The following is a 15,512-nucleotide window of genomic DNA, read 5'->3' as shown; positions in this document are numbered from 1 at the left end:
AAAAGCTGCTGAATGAGTGGTCATAAGATGAGGACTACTGTATTTCTATAATCTAGCTATGCCTGTAGAACAGTTGAAGAAACCAAACTGCTTCATTTTGGCCTCAAGCAAGGATAGTATTACCTCATCAATGTAGAAATTATATGAAGGATAGAGGGTTGAGGCAGAGGGCAGAATAAGAATGAAGCTCTGAGAGAGATTGCTGATCAAGGGGTTGGTCATAGAGAACCTCCTGTGGTGGAAGTGGCAAAAGAAAAGACCAGATGTCATTGACTCATATGAAAAATATACCTGACCAAGTCCAGGTTCAGATGTATAATGTTGTAAAATTAATGAAGCGTTGATAATTTCTTTCTCAGCAGAATGTCATTCAGCAGCCTTGTTTAATGTGATTGGCTTCCTGTTGGGGAGGGAAGGAGTAAAGAGATGGTTATTGGCTGCTTTGTTTTGCTTGTTAGATATTTAATCACATATACTTGGCACTGGATATGACACAAACAGAATCCATGATATGACTGTGATGTTATCCTGTGAGGTTGTCTGAGATTTCTTTAAGACAATGGAATATAGGGAAGAGGCAGGACCCACTGTAGCATGACAGTAATAACTATGAAATAGATTCCTTTTCTTTGTATATTTTTTTTGTATTTTCCTTTAACAACCAGCATACTTTGTGGATAGCATATTGACTGGATAAATATCTCTTTTATACAGTGCTAACAATAATAATACATTACATATACATAGTCTTTGTCTTCCAACTTCTAACCTTAATATGCTCATTATAATTATAATATATTATTTTATGCATCAATGTATAAATACTATTTTCCCAATTTGTACTTCTTTCTCCCCCCCCATTTGTTGGGGTTCTTCTATATTCACATCTTTGACTTTAAACAGTACTATTCTCTCTTTATGATTCTTTATCACTTTCACCATAAATATATTTAAACATCAAGAACATTTCTTCGTATAATGTATTTATTGACCCCTGTTGAATCACTAATATTTTAAATTTTACTCAATGTTCCACCATAATTCCAATATCACAGTTTTCTATAAACACCAATAAAACCAATTATTAATGAAGTTTAATCAGTCCTGGAATTATATCTCTAAGTCTCCTAAATTTATAGTCCTTGAAAGCTATAAATTCCAAAATATTTTCACACGCTGTACTCATAATAATACATTTAAATATACCTAATCATAGTCTTCCACCTCCTAACCTTAGTATATTTGTGGTTATAATAAATTCTATTATATATCCATATGTGTACTACTATTTTCCCAATTTGTACTTACTACTTTTTTCTATTAGTTTTTACTACAGTCACTAGATATTATATCGCTATCTGTCATCTCTTAGCCTTTTTAGAATTTCATCATTTATTGACTTTTTAGTAACTCTTTTATATTTCTCTCTTGGGATCCTATATTTCTTTCTAACATTTTTGCACATACTGAATGTTCCCTCTGCCTTCTTTCCTTCTGCTGCATCATTTGGATACCCATCCATAACCCTTTCGTTACTTTTGGAAAATCTTCCTTTTTTTCTCTCTGTTCTATTGTAAACTGTTAAGGAATTATCTATTTGATTCGTAATATTTATTATTATTGTCTCTTCAGTGTTTTTGTCTTCTTGTAACTTATTTTGATTTGTCTCCTTCGCCAGTCCTTCTAATTTCTCATCTGACTTCTGAATGTTATGTTCATCTTTTCCCACCATTTGTTGAGGGTCTTCTACACTCGCATCTTTATTTTTGAACAATCCCATCATCTTTGTATGATTCTTTGTCACATTTTCGTAAACACTTTTAACCATCACTAACATTTCTTCTTAGAACTTTATTGTCTCCTGTTGAATCATTTTGTACTGGTTTAAAATGTCCAAATCGCCTACTAAAATAGTATCAAGGTCAAATGGCCTTCCAGTTGTTATTTACTTCTTTTCTTTGTGTATACTTTGTATATCTTAAACAATTATCACTTTCATTTTGGTTCCCACACTGCAGTAATCTTCTTCCTCCAATAGATTCTTAATGTTTGGAGATTATTTTTTTAAATTCTTTTACTTGGGTTAAATCTTTAGCATAAAAGTTGGAAATTGTCTCACCCAGTTTCAATGCTCTGTCCACAAACCGCTCCAGCACAAATCTTATTGTCCCAGTTGTCACAGCTTGTGACTTGCCAAAAATGATCATCATCCCTGCTGCAGTTCGAGAGAGCTTTCTTCAGACCTAACAAGGAAATTGCGGCTTCTTCATGATTGATAAAGCGGCTCTCCTTTCTTCATCACCTCTCCAGGGTGGCTTTGACCCCATAGGGTCTCCCAGCATGCAGATACTGGCTGGTTTTCACAGAGCTCATCAGGTCTCCGCCTTTTCCAGCCATTCTTGCTGCAATGCCAACCAGATGTCCTATTAAATAGATTCCTGATTTTCCTGGCTGACTAGCTGCCAAGGAGAGTCTCTGAATGTGAGGGGTAATTAATATTTTATTAAAGGAACAAGTTGCACCTGTTGCCTTGAAAAAGGTGATGATACACTTCCCATTTTCCAACTTACTTTTTCTTGGAAGATCCAACTCAATTAGAGGAACCTAAATAAAGCAGATTATATTGACTGTTTTTAGTCAGTATGAATGTCTTGTGATAAGTCTGCTTTAGTTGGTCTTACAGATGACAAAAAGATCTTGATAAAAAGAATACAGCCTTCAGCAACTTCATATTATTTTCATGGATATCTTTCAGGAATTAAATTTTGAAGGCATACCTGTATTTCAGTGGTTCTACTCCTTCCTTAGCAGGCAATTTCCTTTGGTAGTGATAAGGGGTAAAAAACTAAGTGCCTGGTCACTCCTTTGCAAGGTGCCCCAGTCTTTAATCTTATTTAATATCTATATTATTCTGCTGCAAGAGGTCATTGTTAGTTTGGAACTGAGTGTCGTTAGTATGTTGATGATTATTAGCTATACAGTTCATTTGAAATCAAGATAAAGATATGGGGAAGTGCTAATCCAAAGTTTTGAGGCTGAGAAGATACACAGTGGTTGTTTGTTAGAAGCACCATGGTAATTCTGGTATTGGTTCTGGATAGAATCATAATATCCCTAAAGGAGAAAATTTATTATGGGGAGTATTTTTACTTCAGTAGCAGGTGGTGGCTATAGCTAGGGGAATCTTTTTTTTTTTTTATTGAAAAAGTTTTCAAATACAAATTTCCCCCCCATTTTTCTCCCCCCTCCTCCCTAACCCCCCCTCACCACCCATCCCCCCTGTGACTTCTTCACAACAAAAACCTAATTCATAACAGATTATATAATATTTTACCATCCCCTTACTCCCTCCTCTAAATACTGATCCTTTACTTGCTAATAATATTATTAATATTGTTAATTCCCCCTTTTACCATACATTTCAAAAAAAAAAACATTCTGCTATAACATTGTATGATAACTTCTAATTTAGCATAATATTATTATAACTCCCAATTTAGCAATAATCTGCCCTTTTTCTCCTCCCCCAAACTTATATCTGTATATTATTACAACATTTCAAAACAACCTTCCACTTTGAAACTATATAATAAATCCTACTTTAACATTTAATCTTTTGTGTATATTAATATAACATTTCAAAGCAGCCTTCCCCATAAATCCTAATTTAACATTTATTCAACTCTATCCATTCCTCCACTCCCCTAGATATATCACTTAAACATCCCTTTTCAGGTCTTTGGTTATTCGGGTCTTCTCCCACGTAAAATTGGAAGTGTCTTGGCGACGTTTCGACGAAGTCTCATTCGTCATCTTCAGGCTGGTGTTCTCGGCTTCGTGCTTCCAGGAGCAATGTGAGATCGCAGCTGTCTCTTCCTTTTAACTGCTAGTGGGGGTGTGAGCTGATTGGGTGGGAACTTGGCTGTGTTCTGATTGGGTGGAGGTGTGTTCTGATTGGTTAGGGGCTTGGCTGTGCTCTGATTGGATGGGGTTTTTTTTTATTTATTTATTTTATTTTATATTGGATTTCTATACCGCCCTTCTCCCTGAGGACTCAGGGCGGTGTACAGCCAGATTAAAAAACATGCAGAACAAATATTAAAAACAATTAAAAGATATATAAATTTGGCCCAATTAAAACTCATTTACCAATTAAAACATTTAAAACATTTAAAAACAGTTAAAAATTTCATCTTAAGCCAGCCCGGCTTGTTTAAATAAATGGGTTTTAAGGGCGCGACGGAAGGCACTGAGGTCTTGGATTCTCCTTATCTCTGGGGGGAGCTGATTCCAGAGGGTAGGTGCCCCCACAGAGAAGGCTCTCCCCCTGGGGGTCACCAGCCTACATTGTCTGGCTGATGGCACCCCGAGGAGGCCCTCTCTGTGGGAGCGCACGGGTCGATGGGAGGTCGTTGGTAGCAGCAGGCGGTCTCGAAGATAGCTAGGCCCTATGCCATGGAGCGCTTTAAAGGTGATAACCTTTAAAGGTGATAACCAACACCTTGAAGCGCACGCTTTAAAGGTGATAACCAACACCTTGAAGCGGGTTGGTTGTGCTCTGATTGACTGGGGGTGTGTTCTGTTTGGATGGGGGCTTGGTTGTGCTCAGCTTAGTCTGAGTTGCAGGGGGATTTGAGCTGGTGAGCTGCGTTGTTGTTGTTTGGCTTCGTGTTTGTGGCCGTGCGAGCTCTTCATGGTGGGTGTCAGTCTGCTTCATGTATGGATTGGAGGGGTTTAAAGTGGCTAATGATGCAGCTGCGGTCTGGCTTCTGGTCCTTGGTCGTGGCTCATTATCAGTGTGGGTTTGAGTCTGCTTTCTGCGTGGATGTGTGGTGGTGACATCCGGTGTGGCACTCGTGAGTGTGGGTCTGGTGTCATTCGTCGTGTTAGGGACTCGTTTGTCAATAAGGGCGGGTTTCCAGATGGCTGGTAGGTGGGAGGTATCGTCTCGTTTGTTCATGCTGTGTGGGTGTTTTTCTATCTCGATGGCTTCTCTGATTATTCTATTGTTAAAGTGTTCAGTTTTGGCGATAGTTCTGGTCTTTTTAAAGTCAATATCATGTCCTGTGGCTTTAAGGTGTTGGACCAGGGAAGAAGTTGGTTCCTCTTTTCTGACTGAGTTCTTGTGTTCTTCTATGCGTGCACTTATTCGTCTGTTGGTTTGTCCGATGTATGTGGTGGGGCAGGCGGTGCATGGGATTTCATATACTCCTTGATTTTCTAACTCAATTTTGTCTTTGGGGTTCCTTAGGATGGTGGATATTTTTCGGTTTGTGCAGAATGCTGTCTTGATGTTATGTTTGTGGAGGATTTTGCTTATTCTGTCTGTGGTGCCTTTTATGTATGGGAGGAGGGCTTTGCCATTTTCTTGTTCTCTGTCTTGGATTTTAGTGGGGGTTTCTTTTTGGATTAGGTTGGTGATCTTATTTCTTTGGAATCCATTGGATGTTAGTACGTTAGTGAGAGTGTGTAGTTCGGTTTTTAGGTGTTGTTTGTCAGCTAAGCGTTTTGTTCTGGAAATGAGTGTCTTGGCTACAGAGTTGATCTGGGCAGGGTGGTGGTGTGAGAGTGCGTGCAGATAGCGGTTTGTGTGTGTTTTCTTCTGGTAGATAGTGTGTCCTAGGGAGCCATTGGATTTTCTGTAGACTAAGACATCCAGGAAGGGAAGTTGGTTGTTCGCTTCTGTTTCCATGGTGAACTGTATTTTGGGGTGTAGGCTGTTGAGGTGTGTGAGGAAGTTGTCCAGTTTTTCTTTCCCATGTGGCCAGATTATGAAGGTGTCGTCCACATATCTGAGCCAGAGTTTAGGTTTGTGATCAGATTTTTCTAGAGCTTGGGTTTCGAAGTATTCCATATAGAGGTTGGCAATGACAGGTGAGAGGGGTGATCCCATGGGTGCTCCTTCTGTTTGTTTGTATTTCTGTCCATTATAGATGAAGTATGTGTTGGATAGGCAGTGGTTGGTCAGATCTAAGATGTGCTTTGGGGGGTTATATTTGTTTTGGATAACTGTCAAGGCTTCTTTGATTGGTACTTGGGTGAAGAGGGATATGACATCGAAGCTCACGAGTAGGTCACTGGGCTGTAAGTTTTGTTGCTTTATGATGTCTATGAACTGGAATGAGTTTTTTACGTATGAGGTGATGGATTCTGCATAGGGCTGTAGTTGTTTGGCGAGAAATTTGGCTAGGTTTTGTAGAGGTGAGCCTATGGAGCTGACTATGGGTCTAAGTGGGGTTCCTTCTTTGTGTATCTTGGGGAGACCATAAAGCTTAGGGCATCTGGATGATTTCTCTCTGGGAATGATTCTTTGCTGAATCTCTTCGCTGATGGGGGAGGCTTTTATTTTGGATCTGGTGGTTTTTTCCAGGTAGGTGGTGGGGTCTGTGTTTAGGGGTTTGTATATGGAGTCTTGGAGTAGGTTGGTTAATTTGGTTTGGTAGTCAGATGTGTTCATAACCACCGTGGCATTGCCCTTGTCTGCTGGTAGGATTATTATGTTGGTGTCTTCTTTCAGGTTAAGTAGTGCTGTCTGTTCCTCTTTGGGTAAGTTACTTTTGGGTGGCTTGCTGGTGCAGAGGATGTTGGTGATTTCGAGTCTGATTCTGTTTGCGTCGTCGGGGTTGATTTTGGTCAGGCTGGTTTCAACTCCGCATATAATGGTTTCAGTGGGGATGCTTTTGGGAGTGACTGCAAAGTTGAATCCTTTGGAAAGGACATTGGTTTCAGCTTTGGTTTAGCTCTGTTGGTTTGTCAAGACAAAGAACAAGAAAACGGCAAAGCCCTCCTCCCATACATAAAAGGCACCACAGACAGAATAAGCAAAATCCTCCACAAACATAACATCAAGACAGCATTCTGCACAAACCGAAAAATATCCACCATCCTAAGGAACCCCAAAGACAAAATTGAGTTAGAAAATCAAGGAGTATATGAAATCCCATGCACCGCCTGCCCCACCACATACATCGGACAAACCAACAGACGAATAAGTGCATGCATAGAAGAACACAAGAACTCAGTCAGAAAAGAGGAACCAACTTCTTCCCTGGTCCAACACCTTAAAGCCACAGGACATGATATTGACTTTAAAAAGACCAGAACTATCGCCAAAACTGAACACTTTAACAATAGAATAATCAGAGAAGCCATCGAGATAGAAAAACGCCCACACAGCATGAACAAACGAGACGATACCTCCCACCTACCAGCCATCTGGAAACCCGCCCTTATTGACAAACGAGTCCCTAACACGACGAATGACACCAGACCCACACTCATGAGTGCCACACCGGATGTCACCACCACACATCCACGCAGAAAGCAGACTCAAACCCACACTGATAATGAGCCACGACCAAGGACCAGAAGCCAGACCGCAGCTGCATCATTAGCCACTTTAAACCCCTCCAATCCATACATGAAGCAGACTGACACCCACCATGAAGAGCTCGCACGGCCACAAACACGAAGCCAAACAACAACAACGCAGCTCACCAGCTCAAATCCCCCTGCAACTCAGACTAAGCTGAGCACAACCAAGCCCCCATCCAATCAGAGCATAGCCAAGCCCCTAACCAATCAGAACACACCTCCACCCAATCAGAACACACCTCCACCCAATCAGAACACAGCCAAGTTCCCACCCAATCAGCTCACACCCCCACTAGCAGTTAAAAGGAAGAGACAGCTGCGATCTCACATTGCTCCTGGAAGCACGAAGCCGAGAACACCAGCCTGAAGATGACGAATGAGACTTCATCGAAACGTCGCCAAGACACTTCCAATTTTACGTGGGAGAAGACCCGAATAACCAAAGACCTACATATACATATACATATACATATACATATACATATACATATACATATACATACACATACACATACACATACACATACACATACACATACACATACACATACACACACACACACACACACATATATATATATATATATATATATATATATATATATATATATATATATCGTTATATAAAAAAAAAGACAATGACTTTAAATTTATAATCCATATAATATCTTCTTTGATGTCTTTCCACTGGATTGTTGAGTCCATCATCCATAATAGGGTAACATAGCTTCCTGATGCAACAGTTTGTTCAAAATCTTCAATCATCATCTGCCCCCATCAGTAGTAAATATCCTCATATATATATAAAAGTAAAAACAACCACCCGAGTGACGTTATGATTATATTCCATATAGTTGTAACTGTGGCTTTCATCAGGATTATTAATTCCCATCATCCTAATGGGTAACAACCAGATCTTCTGCATGCCCCAGCGTAACTCTCTTGCCTTGTAGCTCAGGATAGTTATAATATATTTATCGATACAAGAAAGAAATCCAAAGTAGATAATTCAAATCCAACAATTTAAGGCTCTTTTCACATCCCAAAATTACGGCATTGCAGAGGTCTGTCACTGTCCTCAGGATAATATTAACCAATACTTCGCCTCCACTATCTTTTCGCATATTCATTCATTTTTTTTTTAAATCACTGGCTTCACTGTTGCTTGATTTAGAAATTTCTATTTTTGTGAGACCTATTTCTTTTTTTCTTTTCTTTTTGTGGATTTAATTTCCATCCTGGTTTCCTTTCTACAAGTTGTATATCAACTGATCGGTTTTCATTCTGCTTTATAAGTTGGTCTTGTTGATTTTGTTTTTGTATCTCATATTTCTTCTTTGCCAAATGTATATCAGCTAATTGGTTTCCATACTTGTCTTTGACTTGATGAATCATCACGTTGGAGTCCGATGCCACTTATCTCATATTTGTAGATAATCCAGCTGGGGTATCTAAAGAATCCAAAGGCAATTTGTCTACCACAACCTCTGTAATTCGATGTTTTCCCTTTATTTCCAACTCCTTCTGCTTATCCTGTATTATGCCTAAAGATGTTAAGTTCATTTTCAAAATTTTTTGATAAAATTCTTCCGCTCTTTCAACAGTATTTAGTTGGTATCTTTCTCCTTGATATCTCAATATTATACCAACTGGGGCATCCCACCTAAATGGAATATCTCTTTTTTTTAACTCAGTCACCAGAAAACCAAATTTCTTCCTTTCCGTTAACATCTTGGGCGGGAGCTCTTTGTAGATCCAAATCTTTCTTCCATACAATTGCAAAGTAGAATTAAAGGAATTTTGCACAATATTATTCCTAATTTCTTTATCTGTAAAATAGATCACCAGGGGAATCTTTTCTTGACAGTAATGGCACCAACTACAATCTTTTTTGGAACAGAATGTGCTAATTATAGTTACTCATGCATTCAACCATCCCATGTTAGAATTACTATAATTCACTCTCCTTAAGGCTGTTATTGAAGACTTCACTCGATACAAAATGCAGTTGTCTACTTGCTGATAGCTAAAAGCCTTTTAGAGGATAACATCTATATTAGAAGCACTACAGTAGGTTTTGAAGTAATTAGTGAAACTTCTCATTATTATCTATATAGCCTTTTATGACCTGAGTCCTAGGTATCTGAAATATTATCTGCTCTAAAATATAATTGATGTAGGTAAATTGGATTAGGAACTTCCTATGTATTTTTGGCCTTTAAAAAGGTTTGTATTCGAGAAATAATCTTTCTCTGTGACAGCCCTCGAAGAACTTTTAATAGAGATCAGGATGACTCCTTATTGATTTAATCTTTATGAAGTAAATTAAGATTATTCTTTTAGAAGACTAGATTATCAACCTTAGAATGGTTTGTTCAACTGTTATAGTTGCTGCACTTCTGTTATTGTTTTTATGATTGTGTTTTAATTATGTTTTTCTCAAAGAATATAATTGGGATGCTATACAACTGAAGAAATAAATGCATGAATAAATATTTTTTTAGGACAAACCAGAGATTTGCTTTATGAAAGGTGCTTATGAGGAAGTGATTCGATACTGTACAACTTACAACAATAAAGGGCACAGTTTACTACTTAACCAACAAGAAAGAGATCATTATCAGCAAGAGAAAGCATCTATGGGCTCTGCAGGACTTAGAGGTAATGTTTTAATTCATTTGTTGTGGATTGTGATTTGAAAACAAATTCCTTGCTGAACACAGTGAACTCTGAGCAAGCCTGTACCAAGTGGCAATGTAACTTTAATATTTCTCTCCAGAATATAAAAAAAGAATGAGTTGAAGTAGGCTAAATTAAAGCTTCCATTTAATCAGGGAACTAGTTTATAGCATTGTCTTATGTATTTATATTTAAAATTGAGAATTGAATACTTGGAAGTCTGTTTAAACACTGTATAGAATTATCTAGATTAAAGAAAATTACCAAATAATTGGTAACAGAATATGCATTTTTATAATATTTTCCCTCATGGGTTAGGAAAACACATTAGTTTTATTTCTTGTTACATTAACATTAACTGATTGGTTATAAAAAAACTATTTTTTGGAATTTTCTTGAAGTCTCTTGAGATACTGTCTGCATGTTATTCTATTAACATTCTTCTCATAATTGAAGGAAAATGATGGTATATTTTCTGTTGCCTTAAAACAGTGGCACAGCTAGTAATACTATTTCTTTTATTTTGAAAGTTCTGGCTTTAGCTTCTGGTCCTGAGCTTGGACAGCTATCCTTCCTCGGTCTGGTTGGAATTATTGATCCTCCTAGGACTGGTGTAAAAGAAGCTGTTGCTGCGCTTATTACTTCAGGAGTAGCAATAAAAATGATCACTGGGGATTCACAGGAGACTGCAGTTGCCATTGGTATGAACAGACATTTTGTGTCCTTCTGTGAATTTTTGTTAATAATTATTTTGCCAGTATATGTTGATTTTGAGTTGATTTTGAAACGGGGGACAGGAACTGTAAAACTAAATCCATGAGCCTAAGGAAACACTATCATAGCTATGCATGTTTTTCCAAGCAACTCCATCAGTACATGACAAATCACTTTGTGGATAGCTATAGAAATACTCCATGAACATGAATACAATATGAAGTTTAGTTATTCATAGTAAAAACCCAACAATGCTGGACATCTTTCATTATAATAAATAGTTGTTTGGATAATGGCCAATTTTATTTTTAAAAAGTTTTAATTCTGTGTTTATAAAAAGTAGAATAAAAAAACTGTGTGAGCCTTTTTTAAAATAGAATATTGCATTCCATATACTTCTGTGTTACATTTATTAAAACGTACATATTTTTTTCTATTATTATTGCTTATTCCCCATTTCACCTACTCACCTATTCACTCATTCACTCATTCACTCACACTCAAACACAAACACATATACACATACATGTGTATCAGAGGTGGTATTCAGCCAGTTAGAAGCAGTTCGGTGAACTGGTAGCAGAAATTTTAACTGGTTCGCTGAGCTGACAAATACCACCTCTGGTTGGCCCCACCCCCACCCGCCCAGTGGCTGCTTGCCCTGCCCACTCGCCCTGCCACACCCTGCTCTTTAAGAACAAGTACAATTTATTATTACAGTCTTAGACAGAATACTCCGCCCGATATATGTTGCCTTCACTACACAGCCCATCTAATCGACTCACCTCCGCACCTCACCCACTCTGCTCAACAAAGGTAAGCATGCCGCCCGCTCACCCTCTGCCTCGCTCACCTTCGTCCGCACCTTGGTTAGGTCCCCGTCAAGGCTCAACCGGTAGTTTTCAGCTGCCTTCCTAGCAGTTCTGCTGTGACACCGTCCCTCCTGCACAACAGGCTGTTCTCCTGGCCAGGTCTGGCTGTGAACGACACTGGCAGTCAATTGGTGTATGTGTGTGGCCGGCACGAAGAACATAGTGGCGACGGGACTTCTTCAGGCCTCTTTTTCAGCCTGTAGTTTTCGGTGCAAGAAGCCTACAGCCGCCACCTCTTTTTTGGCGCGAGATGCCTCCAGCTGCCTGCTCAGTTCCAGCTGGCAAAGAGGCTTCTCGTGCTGAAAAAGAGGCAGTGGCTGCAGGCTTCTTGCACTGAAAACTACAGGCCGAAAAAGAGGCCTGAAGTCTTATCGCCGCCCTGTTCTTCTCGCCGGCCGCATTGCCTGCCGGGGTGCGTGTACGGTCGCACCCCATTACCAGACCCAGCCAGGAGAACGGCTTGCTATGCTGGAGGGATGTCGTCGCAGCGGAAATGCTCAGAAGGCAGCCAGACTGTGGTGTCCCTTTAAGGTACTTCGATGCGGGGGGGGGGGGATGGACCATAAAGGAACAGGCCACAGGAGCTGCTTTTTCTGCTGGTTCTGTGGGCGTGACTGTGGGCGTGGTGGGGATTGTGTGACTGAGTGGGCATAGCCAACTTGATGTCACTCACAGCAAGGTGTTGCCCCACCAAGCCACGCCCACAGAACCGGTAGTAGAAAAATTTGAATCCCATCACTTATGTGTATGTTTTATTTTTAAAAGATTAAAAACTAATATAAGATAATACAAAAAGAAAATAAAAAATAAAAGAGGAAGCTAAAAGTTCAAGAAAGGAAAGAAGGAAAAATAGAAAAGAAGCAAAAAAGATACAAAGAAGTAGCTTCTGATTTTCTTTGCATTCATACAATAAATATATAAATACAATTATAAGTTTATCTCTTACTCTATGGTTACAGTATAATTTTCTTCTCTGTCTAATCTACTCTATCTAATGATCAAAATCATAAATCCTAAGATCCTTTTTTCTGTTTTATGTAACAAGTCCATAAATGATAACTGAAATTTTTAGCCCATTTTTGAATGAAATTTGAAATAGAAGTGAAACAATATTTTACTTGTTCTTTTATTTCAAATTTAATTAAAAGTGTATACATTTTACCAATTATATGTTGATCATTCATAAACAATTATATTTGCTACAGTTTTCAAAAAGATAAACTATTTTGTCTACTTTAAATAATTGTAATTAATGGAACCATTAATATCTATAATGGTATTTTATTTCTGCCACCAGTTCTTCTCTTGATTTTATTTTATATTCCCCTTGACAAAATTGTAGTATCTCATGATAAGTTAGCTATTTATGTTTGCTTATTTTTTTTTTCTGCTTCTCGTGCTGAAAGCGACAAATGTGTTTTTTGGCACAGCTTGGATTTGTATCTATTCTATATACTCAATACCGCATGACATAATGATTATTAAAATCCACCTTACTCTTAACTTTGTAACAAATATGATGTTTATGTTTATGTTTATTAGATTTCTATACCGCCCTTTTCCCGGAGGACTCAGGGCGGTGTACAGCCATATTAAAACATATATACACATATAAATTTACAAAATTTAAAACAATTTAAAATCGAATATATAAAAATTTGGCCCATAGATTAAAACAAACATACACCCATTCTAAAATTCGTATTATGCCAGCCCGGCTTGTTGAAACAAAAGGGTCTTCAAGGTGTGGCGGAAGGTACGCAGGTCAGGGATGCAACGAATCTCAAGGGGCAGCTCATTCCAGAGGGCTGGTGCCCCCACAGAGAATGCTCTCCCCCTGGGTGTCACCAGTCGGCATTGTTTGGCCGATGGCACCCTGAGGAGCCCCTCTTTGTGGGAGCGTATTGGCCAGTGGGAGGCTGTTGCTGGCAGAAGGCAGTCTTGTATATACCCCGGTCCTAAGCCATGGAGCGCTTTAAAGGTGGTGACGAACACCTTGAATCACACTCGGAAGACCATCGGGAGCCAGTGCAGCTCGCGCAGAAGTCGCCCCCATAACCACCCGTGCGGCCGCATTCTGGACCAGTTGGAGCCTCTGAGCGCTCTTCAAGGGGAGCCCCATGTAGAGAGCGTTACAGTAGTCCAGACGGGACGTGACGAGGGCATGAGTGACCATACACAGGGCATCCCGGTCCAGAAAGGGACGCAACTGGTGTATCAGGCGAACCTGATAAAAAGCTCCCCTGGCCCCTCCCCTGAGCCGAGGTGGCGCAGTGGTTAGAGTGCAGTACTGCAGCTACTTCAGCTGACTGCTAGTTCAGCAGATCAGCAGATCAAATCTCACCAGCTCAAGTTTGACTCAGCCTTCCATCCTTCCGAAGTGGGTAAAATGAGGAGCCAGATTGTTGGGGGCAATATGCTAATGCAATATGCTAATATGCAATATGCTATATGCTAACTTTGTAAACTGCTTAGAGAGGGCTGTAAAGCACTATGAAGTGGTATAGAAGTCTAAATAAAACAGCTATTCCAGACAAAGGGAGATTTACTTTCTGGCACAAATAGTCTCAATTCCATAATGTAGACATTAAAGACATGTAGAGTCCCCAGCTGCTATGGGGCTTGACTCTTTTGTATAGGAGCAGATCTGAATGCATAATATTGTCAGAATAGAGATGTTCAAAAGCCTAATGTAAGTTAAGACAACCTAAACAACATCCAGGGTATTATTTATATTTATCGGGTTGAATGATAAATTAACATTTAGAACCTTAAAATACTTTCAAACAAAACAATTCATTTCTCTTTAATTCATCCATATCTCCTTTTTTGTCTTCTTCATGTATTAATCTGTCTGCCTTATTTATGACATTTCTCCATCCCCAAATAACAAAATTATACATTTTTGCTATTGCTTGGGCAATCTCAACTCAGCTTTCTCTTTTCCCTGTTGAATCTGTCCTTTGAAATATTAACTAACTCTATGTAGAATACTTTAGCTGACCCTCCCATTTTTCATTTTTAATACAGGACTTTTAAAAACATTAAAATTTTATTCCAGATATTCATTGTAAAGAGGAACATTGTACAACACAACAAAATCATCACAATATATTGCTAAATGTCTAGAAAGATTCAGAAAATATGCATGCTGTATGAAACATTTCCAAGTCCATTTGGACTACAACTGGATACACAATTAAATCTCACGGACTTCACTGAGTTTTATGCATACCTAACAAAAATTGCCTTCTATCTGCCAGATTTGCACACTATCCAGTCATAATATGATTTGATTTTGACTCTGTGTATTCTGTAAATTCAGCCATTTGTGCTTTACACAGTAAATCACAGTTTAGAAATAGCCGCTGGATGTTTTCACATAACATACTGCATTAAAAAAAAATCTTATAGCTTGTGCATACTGCAATATCCTACATCCAATCATGTTCTGTATTTTAAGTTTTTAGGTTCACTATTGTTTACAAACCACTATGGGAGAGATAACACAATCCAGTTGTAAGTCAAATCAAGCAAATTACATTACAGCCACAGATAAGTGAGCAAACTCTTTGGATTAGGCTTGTTCCATATTTTTAAACTGGATGAAACCAGGAATAACGTGTAAACAGCCAACCAGAAGGAAGATAGAGTGCATGGGGCTGAGAAAGAAACATATAAAACATGCCTTCCCGCAGCCTGTTTTCCACCGCCAGACTGCTATAGGAGACCGTGGAGGCCAAAAATGGTCCAAAAACGCCCCCCCTCTGGCCCATTTTTAGCTGCCAGACTCCTGTAGGAGGCCATGGGGGCCAAACACAGGTCCCCGCAATCCATTTTTGGCCACCAGACTACTGTAGAGGCAACAGGGGC

At 39.0% G+C, this 15,512-nt stretch overlaps 1 protein-coding gene across 12 annotated transcripts in view; it reads left to right on the top strand.

Annotated features, from left to right (window-relative positions):
• ATP2C1 (ATPase secretory pathway Ca2+ transporting 1) overlaps window positions 1-15,512 on the top strand; it is a 139,463-nt gene that overhangs the window by 100,452 nt on the left and 23,499 nt on the right. For all 12 annotated transcript variants that reach the window (XM_060685880.2, XM_060685886.2, XM_087894210.1 and 9 more), the window contains 2 exons: window positions 9,879-10,035; window positions 10,584-10,754. In XM_060685880.2, the coding sequence (XP_060541863.1) occupies window positions 9,879-10,035; window positions 10,584-10,754 (328 nt within the window). The remainder of the gene's footprint in view (window positions 1-9,878; window positions 10,036-10,583; window positions 10,755-15,512) is intronic.

This window comes from Pantherophis guttatus, chromosome 4 (genome assembly GCF_059756535.1).
Source record: "Pantherophis guttatus breed Tessera chromosome 4, ASM5975653v1, whole genome shotgun sequence".
In the NCBI taxonomy this organism is placed as follows: Eukaryota; Metazoa; Chordata; class Lepidosauria; order Squamata; family Colubridae; genus Pantherophis; species Pantherophis guttatus.
This window is presented reverse-complemented; position numbering and strand designations above follow the sequence as displayed.